The sequence below is a fragment of the Panthera tigris genome, chromosome A1 (assembly GCF_018350195.1).
Source record: "Panthera tigris isolate Pti1 chromosome A1, P.tigris_Pti1_mat1.1, whole genome shotgun sequence".
NCBI lineage: Eukaryota > Metazoa > Chordata > Mammalia > Carnivora > Felidae > Panthera > Panthera tigris.
The window spans coordinates 45,666,180-45,683,822 of NC_056660.1; the positions used below are offsets into that span (position 1 = coordinate 45,666,180).

General features: G+C 34.2%; 1 protein-coding gene across 2 annotated transcripts in view; it reads right to left on the reverse strand.

Moving 5' to 3' along the window:
• Positions 1-5,073: 5,073 nt before the first annotated feature.
• DACH1 (dachshund family transcription factor 1) overlaps positions 5,074-17,643 on the reverse strand; it is a 429,592-nt gene continuing 417,022 nt past the window's right edge. For both annotated transcript variants that reach the window (XM_042977988.1, XM_007099181.3), the window contains one exon: positions 5,074-5,215. In XM_042977988.1, coding sequence (XP_042833922.1) covers positions 5,178-5,215 — 38 coding nt within the window. In that variant the 3' untranslated portion in view covers positions 5,074-5,177. The remainder of the gene's footprint in view (positions 5,216-17,643) is intronic.

Consider the following 17,643-nt stretch of genomic DNA (forward strand, 5'->3'; position numbering starts at 1 on the left):
TTAAGTTCATAATGCTAACGCTACTTTTAAAAATATGTGTTAAATACTTTACAGATTTTATGTAATTTGAATGATTTCATAGAACATTTGGTTGGTTCCTGTAGCGTCTGTATAGCTTATAATGCCCTCCACCCATCCCCAACTATGTCCCTGTCCCCACAGAAGGCTTACTAGTCATTTTCTATACTGTGATATTTACCACCCTCTCAGACAGTGGTTCTCAACCTTAAGAACTTAAAAATACTGAGAGAATCACCCGAGGAACTTAAAACTACTGATGTCTTAGCACCAACCCACAGAGATTCAAACTTAATTAGACAAAGTATTTCTAAAATTCCCTAGGTGCATCTAATGTACTGCCAAGATACCTTACTTGCATGTGCTCTGACTTGAGGCAATCAAAATTCTCAGGGAATCTGACTTAGGATAAGAGAAAGAAAAGGGTTGGCTCACTTCGGTGGGTTAGGTCTTATGCTCCTGAATAACAGGAGGAGTCAAGAAGTGAACTAGAGAAACAAAATATGTCCGCAATGAGAAGAAGAAGAATACAGTCACTAGGAGAAGCACAGGGGTGAAAGGAGTAGAGGAACCCTGCAGGAATCAATTTTTGTTACTCCAACCAAAGGAGTCCTGATTCGATGGTTCAGTTCAAAACCTCCCGCTCATTAACCTATAAATACAAATGATGCTGCCACTACAAATGTCACTCATTGCCCAATGGACTCATTTGGCATTTAAACATTTATGCTCTGTGTTTGAATCAATGCAGGCCATTTTACCCAAGATATATAGATGCTAGGTCATAAAAATTGGATATTATAACTAATACTCAAAAGTCCCAACATAGTAGGAATTTGTTGTTGATAATAACTTATTTTGTGATTAAACAGGCTACTTACCTTAAAAATAAAGTTGGCGAGCATTGGTAAGACAAGTAATCTGATTGAAATAAATGAAACATAACATGAAAAGAATACCTGGTATCATATTTTACCTAGAGGAAAATGCATCCATCCCTTTTCTCAATCCCTACACAAAATGTTGTTTGACTCACAAAACATGAGTTATTCTCTAGATGAATGTGTAAGTCGGGTCACTGTCACCACTTCGAGGGAAGGTGTCTAAGTCGGAACCCTCTTAATACCTGTTCCATGTCCACAACACATTAGAAGAGGCTCAATGAATCTTTTCTTGCTGAAAGTAAAATTTCCTATTCTAAAAAAATTACAAGCTCCTCTGGGACAACAGCTGAGTTTTTCACTTCAGTCATTACATCTAGCACAGTGCTTTGTGCAGAATAGAGACTTTATTAATGAATCTGTTTAAATGAATAGATGAGGATCAGTTCAGCTTTTATATACCACTTGTACATATTAAAGATAAATTTTAGCACCAAGCCTACACATGAGGAAAAGTGATAGTTTTTACAATGCCATTTACAATAACGTTTGAATTTGATTAACATCTCGACTTCCCATATTGTAAAAGTGCAATCCACACACCTTTTATTTGTAATTTACTGTCTTCTAGTAATAGTTTTTGTTCAAATTGTAAATTTGCTAGTCCCAATGAGAACACATGGGAAAAACCTTAAATCATTACCCAATTCCACTGACATCCAAAGACTGTTTGATGCTCTAGTACAAGTCTTACTGGCACAAACATATGAAGACAGAAGACAAAAATGTGTTTGCAATGGTCACATAAACATTTTAAGCTTTTATTAGGGAAAAATCATGTTTTGTTAATTCAGTGAAATGATTTCTTTTGACAGAAAAAAATCCATTTTCCATTCTCCCATTCTCTTGGGAATGTTTAGAATATTAACAGAGATAGTAACCCAATATTTCTTCAAATGCAGCATTTTGGATTGATGAAAATGTGTATATATTATTAAACGATATTGGAACTTCAAAGTTTTTAAAGACATTTTTTTCCAATGATAGAGATCGAAAGCAAAACACTAAGTTAGAGTTACAAACCTACACTCTCATAGATACGGGAATAATATATTTTGTTCCATCACCATGTCTACTTTACATTATTCAGCACAAAGCTTTGTGAAATAAGAATCATGGGAATATAAGAATATAAAGGAAAAGGGTACAAATAACAGCTTCATAAACTGAGAAATGTACATAAATAAATCATGTATATGTGGGCAGTTTGCTTAGCTGGCAAGAAACAAAATATGGAAAATCTGCTTGTTAAACAATAACTACAGAGTGTGCTTTTATGATGTTTTTCACCACAGTAATTCATATTAGAGATAGAAGCAGTTGCATGTTAAATAAAATCATTGAGCATTGTTCCCCTCGCATTGCAAAGAGCTGACTTATGTTGTTTTTAGATGCCTCCCATTAGAAAGTAAATATTCCTTCAATGCTATGCATTTCACAAAATTTAATAAAGACGAACTGTAAATAAAGTCACAGGGAGATTTCAGACAGTTTTATTAGGAGATTGTTGAAAAGAAAAAAGAAAATTAAATACAATAACAGTAAACGTGGTTCTCACATTGAAACCAGGCTCAAAGAACTAGGCTACCATAGAAAAATTTCCAATTCTTGCATTATGATGTAAAAACAGATTTTTGTACAGATTTTGTACAACAAAATTCGTAATAACCTTTTATCATTTTTAGAAAACTTTAAATATATAGATAAAAATAGACAATTTTCATAGGTCCTACATGAAGATGAGTATGTTCTGTTCCAAGGGCTTGCATAGAGCGCAAATGTGGTTATAATATAGAACAACTAGACATTAATATTTTTAGGATTACAAAAGCATGGAAACCATAAAATGGGCACAATTTTACTTGTTTATACGAAAAAAAACCCAAAACAAACAAATTTCAAACCAACCTGTATAACTAAAAAAGGAAAAAAAAAACCCTTAAGTTACAGACTTAAAATAACATTTCATGAATTGTAATATTTACAACATGTTAGTAAGATTTTCTCTTAACATATAGCTGTAGCTTCTTTCTTTAATCCTTGCTAAAATTCCTTTTATATCAAACCAAACACTAAAGCATTCTCAAAGGTCTTGAAAGTATGCATTTTAAAACTATTTAACCTACTTAACAGGTGACTCTATGCAAGGAGCAGAGCAATGGCTGATTCTACTACTTAGGTTCAGTTGTAGGCTTTTTAAAAAATCTTTTAAAAAATGTATGATTCAAAAGCTTGCCACAAGTCCCTCCAATTGTAAGTGTTGTAATCCTTTAAAGACTGCATCCAGGGAAAAGCAAGAAATACAGACAACAAGGAATAGAATCTCTTGTGCTCAAACAACAAAAGATGGTTATGGAAGAACTATGCATAGGAAACCAAGTTTCTACAAAGCATTTACTAACAGTATTTTAAATAAAAATATTGCTCCCTTTCAAGCAAGCTAAAATAGGAACTGTATACATAACTTTATTATTGTATTAAAAAATGGACTCAGCTGGTTAATAGTGAACTACACAAAAGAAATATGTCCCAGTATTGCAAGGAAGACCTAAAAACTATAGAAGCTTAGTGCCAGAGTATCTACGGTGTTAATTTTTCTTCACCGAATAATTAATACCGAATTGGAACTATCTTTAAACATTTTTAAGCTAGTTTTCTTGGACATTTAGGATTTTGCTATTTATGGTAATAAATAATGTTATGATCATAAAATCTTAAGATGACAGCAAAATCATAAAATGTACAGTGACTGTACTGATTCATAATATCAGTCTTTAAAGGTGTAACTCCAGATTAGTAAAAACAAAGAGAAGGTAACTTCAGTGGGTAATAAGCACTGTTTGCAGCTTTACTTCCAGTTATCTGCACAAAAGTGAAAACACATACTGTAACTTTCAAAAAGACAGTGAAAATAACACATAGGCACCCTTCCCTCTGACCAGGGGGGGGAAGCACAACACATTTTAACTTTATCACTCAGCGCTACATGGTATTGGACTGATACATCAAGGGTTTGTTAGGTTTTGTTTTTCAGCAACATTAACATAATATGACATTAACATATAAAAATATTTCTGGTGTTTTGATTTACTGTTCAGCCACAATCCATTCTCAATAGTGCAGTTTGGGGCACTAACTAGGGTTCAATATACAAATAAAAGTGGCTGACACAGAGTTCTGATGTCACCAGATGCTTAAGATCTCATTCATTAATACTGTGACTCCAGACAAATATTTACATGCCTGCATGCGTTAAAACCAGAAAGATGTCTTTCTGACTAACAGGGTGACAAAACATATTTTCTAAAATTCTCATTTTCCTAAACTCTAGTATACTACTGCATACATAATACCTTCCTTGTATGTGTTATGTTTATATACTGTACATGTGACCAACAGTTTGAATAAGAAGCATCATTATTATTTTAAATTCTATATACCACTACCAGTTTGGAATGAAAACATGTTACATTTTTTTTTTTTTAAGAAAAAAGACCTTCAGTGAAACCTTTTGGCTTATATTCAATGCTTCTTTTCAGATATGCAAAATGTTATTTCACTGGGTTGTTGTCAACATCCATTTGTTGGTCTTTTGGAATATGTGAAAAAAATCTTCAGGAGAAAACCCACAATTAGTTTAAAATCAAATGTAATAGAATATTACTCTTTGATTTATTGATTTTTTTGTGTTTTTTTTTGTGTTTTTTTTGGTTTTTTTTTTTGGTTTTTTTTTTTTTTTGTTTTTTTTTTTTTAGGAATCCTCTATGCCCCCTACAAGTTCATTTCCAAGTGTTCTTGCTGGTTTCTGGAGGACATAATTCTGTAAGTCTGGGTGACCACTGCTACAAGAGTCTCTTGATGTGCTCAGATACAGAATTTTCAGAGGAAGAAAATGGTTCATTCCATTAAAAAAAAACAAAGCTAGGTCTTATTCAGACCTGTCTTTAACTCAGTATACAAGTGTCCAGCAGCAAAGTTGCAGTTATTAACTGTAAGAAGTTGATACTTGTACATTTACAAACATTCTCAGGTCTCTGGTATGAACCACAGGTGAAAATCAATGGAGGAAACTTTGTAGAATACTTAAACTTTTAAAGAACATTAATACACAAAATTGAGGAAGTTCCCGTAAAAGGACTTTATTTTTTCTGAACTTTCAAATGACGAATGTCTGCAAAGTTCTTTACTATAACATGGAATTTCTTCAACAGGAAAGATTCAGTACATGACAGTAGTTTTCAAATACAGTCTTCCATCTAAAAATGAACAATAAAAAATAATTAATTACATGACATTTGGGAGACAAATGTGAATATAATAACTAAGTAGGCTGCTATAAAATTTGTGTATCTTATTCTATCTTCATTTGTTTAGGAAGTAACATTTTTTCACATATTCTCAATGTTAATTTCGAAATTACATGGAGTTTATGTGATCAAAAAGAATACAGAGTTTCTCATAAATATATATTTGCTATTTTGATATCAGTTCCAGAGCACTCAGAAAATAAATAAGAGTGTGTGTGTGTGTGTGTGTGTGTGTGTGTGTGTGTTACTCATATGCAAAGCTAGTTGATTTCTGTTGAATGACAATTACTTCCTCCAAGCTTGCAGAAACAAAGCCTCTCTGAATGCACTCAGGTGTATCTCCATCAAGAAAAACTAAGCTCCCATCATACTCCTTAGCAGTGTTGTTAAATATACCATGTAATGTAACAATTGTGCACATTTGTTGCTATTTATATGAAAGCCACCTAGGTTATTTCATCACTATCAATGAGCTATATAGTCTTTCCTCCTTGAAATGAAATTAACCAAATAATTAAATGGTAAGATGGAAATACATTACTCAACTTTTACCAACTGAGAAACTCACAGTCATGAGGAAAAAGAAAAGCAAGTCAAATATTGGACACATTCAATAAACACATTTGAATGAAGCAAAATAAGAAACGGGAAATTAAAAATCCAGAGGAAAAAAAAAACAAAATGTAAACTCATTTCTCAACTGTAACACCCTCTAAACTGCCAACATTGTGGTGTGGACTAAACTTTGGATGTATAGTGAAACCTTGGATTGCGAGTGACCTGTTCTGCAAGTGTTCTACATGACCAGCAAACATTTCTAATAAATTTTAACTTGATAAATGAGTGATGTCTTACAATACCAGTAGTATGTGACACTGAACGTTACATGATCACAAATGAGGCAAAGGTTCTTGAAATTCGCTTTGATATACGAGTGCTTTGGATTACAAGTATGTTTCCGAAATGAATAACGTTCACAAACCAAAGTTTTACTGTATTTATAGAAAATATATCTAAATTCCAAGTTTTAAGACCTACAGTAGAAGGGAATCTGAAAATTTTCCAAGCATTTTTAAAAATGCATATTGCCATGTAAATGTTTGCAAAATGACTGATAACTTCAAAAGCTGAAATATAAGGAAACAGAAATCACCTACACTAAATCCAGCAAATAGAAATATATAGTCCAAATATTTGCAGATCCTCATCTTTAACACTAAGCTAATTGCATTCTCTCACATGACCTGTAGTAGACATAGTAATCAGTAAGGAACTTAAAACCAATGTTAGTTTTTTACTTAGAAATATTGGTGTGCCCAAATTTCTACAGCCCTACTATGTTTTATTTTAGCCTAAATTGTCAGTTGTACCTCTCAGATGTCACAGACTCTGTTTTGTTCATTGATACATCCCAATAACCTGGCACATGTTCAATAAACATGTGTTTGAATGAATGAATGAATCAGAGACAGGTTTTGTGAGATTTACACAAAATAGATATTGAAATAAATAAATCACATAAATATAAATACATATTTAACTTATTACACTGTTATCATTTAAAATCCACCATTTGCCTGGCTCAGTCGGTTAAGCGTCTGACTTCGGCTCAGGTCATGATCTTGCGGTCCATGAGTTCCAGCCCCGCGTCGGGCTCTGGGCTGACAGCTCAGAGCCCAGAGCCTGTTTCGGATCCTGTGTCTCCCTCTCTCTCTGACCCTCCCCCGTTCAAGCTCTGTCTCTCTCTGTCTCAAAAATAAATAAACGTTAAAAAAAATGTTTAAAAAAATAAATAAATAAAATAAAATCCACCATTTGCCTTCAGCAACATGCAAAAGAATGTCCGTGAGATTACTCTCATACTGGCTATTTTTTTGTTGTTGTTATTTATCTATTATTTATTTATTTATTTATTTATTTAGAGTAAGAGAGAGAGAGCATGTGTGCGCGCTCACACCCAAGCAAGCCAGGGAGGGGCAGAGAGAGAGGGAAAGTGAATCCCAAGCAGGTCCCATGCTGTCAGCACTGAGTCCAAAGTGGGGTTCAATCCCACAAACCATGAGATCATGACCTGAACCAAAATCAAGAGTTGACACATAAACTGACTGAGTCACCCAGGTACCGCCCCCCACACCCCATACTTGCTAATTTCTAATACGGTGTATCAAGTATTGGCTGCCTCTGTAAAATCAATCCAGTTAAACTTTAATAATAATATTTACTTGGAAGTCTCTAAATAATCAATCAATAATCATGTATCAGCAAACTTTAATATATGAAACATATAATAATGACAATGACTGTCTGTTCCCCATAAGTAGTATACACATTTGGATATATGATATAATCTGAGATTCACCAATGCAAATATATTATTAATCCAACTGAACACTATTTTTGAACAATGACTTAAAGGCATACAAAACTATGCTGGATAATCCTCCTAGATATGCTGTCTAAAAACATTTTACCTCCTGGCCTGTAATGATAATCTTTCATTAATACTAAATATTACTATAACTCAGAAGTAGCTATTACACTATTACAGCAAATATAGAAATTTCCTAAATCAAATATTAATCAAATACCAATATCAAAACCATAACATTTTGATGAAAATTTCTTTCTAAGTAAGGATATGACAGTACTATATTAACAGATTATAAAATATTTATTGTTTTTGCATGGAACATGGTGTGATTTCTTCTGTTTGCTTGGCTCGATTACAGCCACCTCTGAGACAAAACTAATTTTCTCACTTACATCATACATAAATATACCATCTATATACACATTATATATATATATGCAACTTTCTAGTTTCAGTTTAGCAGGAGTTTCTAATAATTACTTTGTAAATAATCTGAATAAACTTGGTATTATAAAATAAGCTAAAATTTCAGCCTTTCATATACTTAGTACAATGTGGCTAACAATTGGACACTTTTATTTTTTTTTAAGTTTTTTTATTTACTATTGAGAAACAGAGAGAGACAGAGCATGAGCATGGGAGGGGCAGAGACAGGAGACACAGAATCCGAAGCAGGCTCCAGGTTCTGAGCTGTCAGCACAGAGCCTGATGCAGGGCTCGAACTCACAAACTGTGAGATCATGACCTGAGTCGAAGTCGGACACTTAACTGACTGAGCCACCCAGGCGCCCCACAACTGGACCTTTTTAAAGATAACTTTGATCCTAATGATTTTTTACTACATAAAGCAACATACATTTTATAAAAATCTAGCAATAGAGGATTCAGAAGCAACCTAAAAAACAGAGTACTAATATTTTTACCAAAGTTTCTAATTCTTAGCCTTTAATTACTTTATCCCTACTTTCTCCTTTTAGCTATCTCATCATTTCTGCTATGTAGTCAATTATGTTGAGAGTATCGTTCTCATTCTTACTTTAAGGAAACACAAAACAAAACAAACAAAAAAACACAATGTTTCCCAGCATTCCAGCATTAGATATTTGGACAAGAGACATTCTCAACTTCCTCCGAATTCAAATATCTAGTATTTTCCTCTCTAATCTTATCTGTTACCATTCTCTCCTCACTCCATGACCGTGACTCTCCTGTGCATTCTATGACACACCAAGCTCTGTGCTGTGTTGGAGTATTTAGTCCTGTTCTTCCTTTCAGAAACCTAGAAGATAAGTACTTCCTCCTTCCCTGATTCCCTTCCTGCTCTCTTCTATGGAACTTCTCTAAACACAGAGCTCCTATTTATTCTCCAGTACAAACATCCTAGGAATTAAATCCATAATACTTGACTCACTTGGAAGTTGCATTTGGGAGCCTACTACATGGTGAGATCCACACAAGCAGCAGCCCATCAGTATTACTCCCATCAGTATTAGAATGATAGTGTTCAGCATGATGCTTGCCTTAAAAGTTTAAAGCAATCCCACATGTTAAACTTTTGGGGAAATGAATCAATATATTAACATAACAAAAATAATTATCTTTGGCATGCTAGAAATTTATTTCTTATTTTTTTATCTTTTTAAAGTAGATTCCATGCCCCATGTGGGGCTTGAACATATGACTCCAGGATCAAGAGGTGTATGCTTTATCAACTGAGTCAGCCAGGTGCCCCCAGGATAAAAATTTTAAAGTCTATCTGAAACCAAATTTTATTTATTTTTATTTTTTGAAACTTTCTTTTCAATTTTATTTATTTATTTTGAGAGAGAGAGCACGGACACAAGATGAGGAGGGGCAGAGAGAGAGAGAGAGAGAGAGAGAGAATCCCAAGCAGGCTCCACGCCGTCAGCACAGAGCCTGATGCAGGGCTTGATCCAAAGGACTGTGAGATCATAACCTGAGCTGAGATCAAGAGTTGGGCACTTAACTGACTGAGCCACCCAGGCACCTCTGAAATTAATTTTAAAATTAAACTATATTCATTTAAAAGTATAAAAGAAATAATTATTTTGTAAGCATCTTTACCATAGATCATATACGAAATACATTTATAAAAATTATATCCATTATATTTATGTGCTCAGTATCTGATCTACTATAATTCCATTTTTAATAAATGACTCCTTGCATTTTTGACTAATGTTCCTAACAGATGGACAAATGCATCAAGCATTAAAGATGCCAGCTATAAAACAGACCCCACCTGCCACAGTTAAGGCAGTTTCATGATTAAATAATACGTAGGCCTCAGAGATTATCTGCCTTAGAATTAACTGGAAGCAGATATACACCAGGCAAAGACAGACCCTGAAGAGTAACTCACTCTCCTTTTGCCTGCAAAGCTTAACTTTCAAATCAGTTCTACTTTATGATTTTGTCACATTTATTGAAACATACTTACAGATAATTCAAAGTCTGTAAGGAAAAAAAAAGTTTTAACTAATTTTATATTGTTCCAGAGAAGTTAAACTGGTCTGCAATCCACAGCAAACAGCCCCACGTGTTATGTACCCAGAGAGCTAACAACAGGCCTCTGAATTATGGGACCACAGGTCTATCTCAGGCTTTTGATAACAAACCACCTGAGTGAAAGTAGAATGGTGAGGGTGCTAGGAAAGATATATGGGCCCATAATTCAAACTGACTATGTTTTTATGTTATATAATAATGGTTTCAATACTTCCCTTCCTTGAGTCTTGAAACAGCACACAAAGCCATGGGGCCATAGAGAAGGCCCTACAAAAACGAGCTACCGAATGAAGGTCATTATGATTGCTGGAGTACTTCCACAGCTAAGACTTTGTTATGCAGAGGTGTGTGGTTTGATCTGCAAACTCAGAGGTCTAATTTATATATTTTGTTTTAAGGGCTGCCCTTTGTGCATTCTACTCACCTTCTAACTAGATAACCTCACACCTATCCACCCTTTCTCATATTGTATTTATCTATTTCTACACGTGGTGACCACGGAAAGATAGTTTTCTGTTTCTTCCTGATGCTGCGCCAGGTTTACCAAACAACTATTCCTTGATATCTCGAATGGATGAGAGCTTTTCTTTAAGATCACCTAAATTAGCAATAAAGGAAATGATTATTATTAGCATAGTTAATATTTTCTGAGCACTTGTGTTCAAGGCACTTACAGATTTTAACTCTAAACTTCCCAACAACTGAACATAATAGGTCTTCTCAGTGCCTTTTAAAAGTAGGCTACTAAGCTTGAAAAACTTAAGTCTCTTGCACATTTTCACAGAGCTTGCAAGTAGTGATTTGATATTTGTGTGAATCCAAATTTCACATCCATTCCACTATGTCGCTTCCCTTTAATAAGCAATTGGACCCTCACTGGAGGAAATACAATGTCTCTGACTTGTAGAGGTAAGAGATTGAATCTCAGTACCATCAGCCTTCCTGCCTTGTGGATCTATTCCTCGTTGTATTCCCCAAGACAGGGTCTTTCTTTTGGTGTGCAGAATTTCAACTGAATAAATTGAAACAAGAACTAGAATTCTGATGGTTTGATTTAAAAAAAAATCCTCCTTTAACACTATGATTATTTGCTTTTGCATGGGAGTTTGATATGACAGAAAAATCATCAAGCTACACTTTGTGCATGGGAGTACTTAATTAAAAAGTCTGTTCTAATTAAGAGCATTGGGGAGTAGGGAGTGAATGAAACGATTTAAATTACAAATTCCTAATAGTTCCAAAGTTCATTGTGATTTGATGCTTACAGCTATAATTTGGTGTGTAAGAAATTATCTACATCACAGAATAGTTTACTGCAGGTGTAAAGTTTTGTATGATATTTATCGTTACAATGAAGATTTAGCTCTATAGATAATGAGTTAAATTTTTAAAAATTCCTTGTAAAAATGGGTCTCAGGTTTTAATAGTAAAGTTGAAGCCATCAGATCAGATCATTAAGCAGATAGTATATACCATTAAATGTATTATTTGCTGTGGTTGAGGAAGAAATAGGGAATCTGTCACAAAATTTCCAATTTTGGTTTGTTTTGTGTTCATGTATTAATTTTACTGTCTTGATATAATGTTTTTGCAGGTATTATTATATGTAGTTATTGGAAATATCTAATACATATAGACAGACATAGAATTTCGCTTTATTTCTACATATATTCTAAAGTTAGAGTATCGAATAGCTTGATCATTTATTTTTAAAACTAACAAAACTTGTTCAATAACAATGACATTATATAATAAGATTTTATACTAGAAGATAGCATACAAGTTGGAACAATTTCAAATTGCTTAGTTGGGTGACACCAGAAATCCAATTCTTTCATTGTATGAAAAAGGGAGTCTGCTAGTGAAAGGTATTGTATAACGTGCAAATAGATATATATTCTAGTTTTGAATAGAACTCCCTTGCAAATATCCACAAGGATCTCTTACATGTTTTTTTTGCACAAAGGGCTTAATAAATTACATTTCCTGTTAGGAAGTAGCTTTATTAAAAATGGCATCTATTTTTTTCAAAACTTATATCCAGACACCTGTAATCTAACAAAATTTGCTGCTTTCACAAAACAGTTGTATGTACACATATCTCACTACTCCAGAGCTGAGGAAAATATTAACATGACAGAGGCAAACATATAAGATCATGTATCCAGAAACTTTAATATTTACTTAAAGACTATTAGGTTAATATTAGCCCTGAGCCTCTCTCAACATCATGTCTTAATCATACAAAGTAAGAGAAACCAAAACAAGTGATGAAAACAAATGTTAATGATTCATGTGATATTTGATAAGACAACGAGAGGAAGTCAAAATAAAAGCAAACAAACAGGAACAGATGGGAAGGATCTTTGTCAAGTCATAACCCCTCTTCTAAAACCCCCAAAGGAAGAAGCTAATTAAAGAAAATATTGTTTCTTGCTTTTTTTTATAACTTTATATTTAGAGTAAGAACATTCTGCGACTGCTAAAGCAAAGAAGCAGAGACACAAAGTCTACATTTACATGAGAAATATTTTAAGAGAGATTGATGCTCAGCAGAGGCCCTTTTATGAGAGGATTCTGAGTAAATATCATTTCTTCTCATGAAATGCAGTTAACTAACGGTCCAAGAAATTTCCAGAAGTTATATTGAAGGTTGTATTCAAATATAATTAAAGAGTAAAAACTGAAAAATTTACATCAGATTTTGAATTTTATGTAACTCGGGGTTATGGCTGCATAACGTAAGGCCCACAGAGTTGGGTCAAAGTGAGAGAGAACTAGACCCCAGATCCTTTTGGAATGCTTTCTGCATAAGTACCTAGTGCTATTCTAGAGAGTGGGCATGGGCTGTGTATACAAGAGCACTGCAACAAGTGTATTCTGTCTATACAAGCCAGATATACTAGTACAAGCTGTAGGTAATATGCTACCTAAAGAAACAATATGGCCCAGCTCATTAGAAATCAGAGCAGATAATATCATGTTTATTACTAGGCTAGTATGAAGTAAAGCTCTTGATTGTAGTTAATAGTGATGACAAGGGGCGCCTGTGTGGCTCAGTTGGTTAAGCTTCTGGATTCGGCTCAGGTCATGATCTCAAGAGTTCCTGAGTTCCAGCCCCACACTGGGCTCTCTGCTCTCAGTGTGGAGCCCGTTTTGGAACCTCTTCCTCCCTTTCTCTATGCCCTTTCTCTTTCTCTCTCCCCCTCTCTCAAAAATAAACAAACATTTTAAAAAATGACAAAAAAGTACAATCAAAAACTGCTTTTATATATTTCTCAGTTTCCTTCAAAGAAGAAAGTAAATGACAGACCGCAGTCTAGTTTAAAACATGTTCTTAGAAGATCATCTAAAGCTATAATATATAGATTGAAAGGTAACTAAGCTTTAGTCAAAGATAATAAAAGGGGAACTCTGTCCATTCCTTGTGAAGGAATTTTGTATCAGACTTTAGGTAAGCACAAGAATCAAGGAGGGACCCAAACTTTGGCAATTCAACAACTTGAAGCAGGTAGAACTGGACTGTAGGTTTTGTGTGGCTAGAAAGGATCATCATTGGGCAAGCTGGTCTACTCACAACATCCTTTCTAAATAGGATGCTAAATAGACAAACCAGTAATGAAAGCTGGGCTGAAAATATGCAGGGAAGGCATCTGAAGATCTACAGATAACTATGGTTAATCTCCGCTGGCTTGAAGTTATTTAGTCAACTCCAGCCCTAGGCAAAATACTTTCCCAAATGGCTAGATCAGCTTAAAATATTTCATTTCCTCTGAGAAGTGACATTCTTGCTGTCTGTATCTTAAAGAATAGGCTCTGCCTGAATTTTAGGCTCAGTGATGATGTTGATGCTCTCTGTGGACAAAGAAGAATTTGTTATCAGAGATTAAGATAATGCTGCTTTACTGGATGCTAAAGGTCTTTTATTCTGCAACTCAAGAATCTTCCCCAGTTGGGGTAGAAATCTGGACCCTGTGGTTCCATTAACTGATATCTATGTAGGAGCTCAATGTTCTTAAAACCATACCTCCATGACCACAACTAAACAAAATTGATTAAAAAATCATCATCATCAATTGTCTGCTGCTTATCTATGCAACAGGGAACAGGCCATTCTGTACTTAATGTTAAGAAATCATCCCTCTGACAAAATGTTTTAACCATGAATAATCAGCCTATACTCATGGAGAGGGTTTGGATCCCATATATTGTATTACTAGAACCTAAGTGTTGTTACAACTGCGAGTCATAGGATTCAAACTTGTCCCCTCAAGTTGCTTTTACTATGCCAACACTTAAAAAGCTTCGCTATCCTAGGGGCACTCGGGTGGCTCAAATAGTTATGTGTCAGACCCCTGATTTTGGCTCAGGTCAAGATCGTAGAGTTCGTGAGTTCAAGCCTCATGGTCCATGGGTTCAAGCCTTATGTCGGCCTCTGTGCTGACAGTGTGGGGACTGCTTGGGGTTCTCTCTCTCCCTCCCTCTCACTCTCGCACCCTTTCTCTTTCTTTCAAAATAAATAAGCAAACTTTTTCTAAAAAAATTTTTAAAAAAGCTTCACTATCCTAGAGAAATTGATTAAACTCTGGCTATAATATCCTTAATAACAGATAACATACCATATGATGTTGTGTATTTCTAGTAACTTGAACATTGCCTGGAATCTGGAGAGAACTATCAAATTAAGATCACAAAATGAGGGGAAAATCATATGCCCCTGAATGCATACCTTGAGAAAAATACAGTCTCATGTGGGTGGTATATTGGCTTAGAATATATAAGCTGAGCCTACTCATGAGGAACTATCAGATGAAAATGATAAACATTCTATTAAGACTGTATTCTTCCAAATGTCAATTTTATAAATTTTTTAAAGTCCAAGGAAGAGCTCAAGATCAAGGAGACTAAAGAGGAAATAACAACTAAATAGAATATGTGATACTAATTTGGATTCAGTAATGCTGTAAAAATGCTATAAAGGACATGACTGGGTCAAAGCACAAAATTAGAATTTCAACATCAGATCAAATAAGAGTAATGTGTCAATGAAGTATTCACTGAGATGATAATTATACTGTGTTTATGTATAAGAGAACACCCTTATTTTTAGTAAATACTTCCTATGTATGGGTAAATATAGCAGGTAAAGGGCCACGATGTTTACAATTTATTCTCAAATCCTTCAGAAAATACTATACAAATAGAAATAATTATAAAGCACATGAGACAAAGTATCAACAATAGATGAATCTTGGTAAAGGACATACGAGAGTTTTAATAGTTTTTTAAAATTTTTCTGAAAGTATGGTTTCCTTTCAAATACAAGTTAAATAAATAAAATAGTTTGTCTAAATGATACAAAGTTTTAATACTTCACTGATACCAGCTATTTGTTAATAACTCATTGAGGATATACACTCTCCACTATCCACATATACTATTTCACTGATTATGTAGAGAGTATTCTCATAGTAAATATTTTCTGCTTAACAACTAGGCTTTTGAGAAATCCTATTCAAGTATTAGATAGTAAGACGACACTTAGTGATTTTGTTAATAGAGTTCCCCCAAACACCAGATTCAGTTTCATGAAACCTACTGGACTGAGGGTGTGGACATAAGCTGGATTCTGGTCTATTGGTCCATTATGTTTTAATTGTAAATTTACAATTGTGAAGTTTATGAAGTCTGCTTAACTGTATTACCTGTTAGGATTATGCATGCTAATGTGCATTTGTTGGTATAAGGAAAGTACTGTTCTGATTAGCTGTGTTTGAAACAGTTTATTTTTTTAAAGTTTATGAAAAACAAAAAAAAAGGAGAACACAAACATCTTTAAAGTTTTGTTTCTGTAAACAAAGAAAAATTATATTGCTGGTAGGTCTACTTTGGTAAAGTATTTGTGTGTGTGTGTGTGTGTGTGTGTGTGTGTGTGTTCTAATTAAGCATTCATTAGTAAGAAGTGGGAAACCATCACAGTGGTTAATGTACCAGCAAGTGAGAATGGGGTGCTTTGTACTTAGGTTACCTTGTCCTGATTTGGAAGGTGAGACCTCCCAACTTCAGCAAAGTAAAGCACAGTAAAAATCTCTCATTACTTTCTCCATTCTTCTATTCATTTCTGGAATAAAGACTAAGACACAGGTATGTAAGGAAATAATCATTTGAGGGCATATCTGAACCTGAAGGATGAGTGGATAAATTATCTACTATGCTTAATTAAAACAGAAAGTAGGAAAAAAAGTGATTTTATTTGATAAAATAAGATATTGAAGGAAAGGGAAATGGGTCTTTTAAACCAATCATTTGTATCCTTCAGAATTGCAAGACACAGTCAAAACCCTCAGTGAATAAACTGTTTTCAGAATAAACTTACGTGTTATCTCTGGGGGAAAAAAGGTGACAGAAGAACAGCGCTTGCAGACCCTAGTGAGTTTAAGTTTGGAGGGAAAAATCATCTTTCTTTTAGAAGTTTAACAGTTACTATTTTTTCCCATTTTCTCTAGCATGACTAAATAAGCTATTTTAATAAAGTTATATTTGTTTAGGGAAGCACCTGTAAGTGAATTAAGCTCTAAATCTCTAGAGCTTTATTTAACACATTTATACAATCTGAACCAAAATATGGGTCTAGTGCTAAACTTGACAAATGACAACCTTACATGACAAAGTCTCAAATTTTTTAAATAAATATGAGAACTATTTTAATGAAAGAAATGACACTTTTGTGGAGAACAGCTTTTCTTTATATCTTATCTAATAGAATTATCAACTGTTATTTAGACAGTAGGTGGGTAAGAACAGTAACATGTTATACAAGAATTATTAAATAATGTAAACCTTAAAGGCACTAAATTTCAAAATTAACCCACAAAAGATCAACCCAGAGAAGTGTAAAATTATATTAAAGAGACAGACTAACAAACAGACAAGAAAATGTGTTGACAGAATGATCATACCTAAAGAAAGAATGTGAAAATCGATAAGAGTGTTTGTCTAGAAATGTAGCCTAGAGAAAGCAGTTAATCTGGCAAGTTTTACAAATGCTCATGAAAGCACCTACCAGGGATAAAGTTCCCTTTAAAGATTGAGGTACACATCTGATCTACCTTTAGATATGTTTTTGTGTCCATAAAATATTTGATTATATAATACTCCTTGTTCCAATCCCAATCTTGCCAGATAATGCGACAATCTTATTTTCTGCATGCATAGTCACTTTGATAGGAATCTATTAAGATGGCCAATAATGCATCCTGCCTCCTAATATTCTCATACTTGTGTGGTCCCTGTCTCCTTTAAGTGTGGGCTCTACCTAGGGACTTGCTTCTGATGAAGAGAATATGGCAAAAGTAAAGGAAAGTCACTTCCAAGATTAGGTCATAAAAACCGACTTTCTTCCTGCTGGCAGGCTCTCTCTCTTTCTCTCTCTGGATCTTTTCACTTGCTCGATCTACTGAAGCAGGTTGCTGTGTAC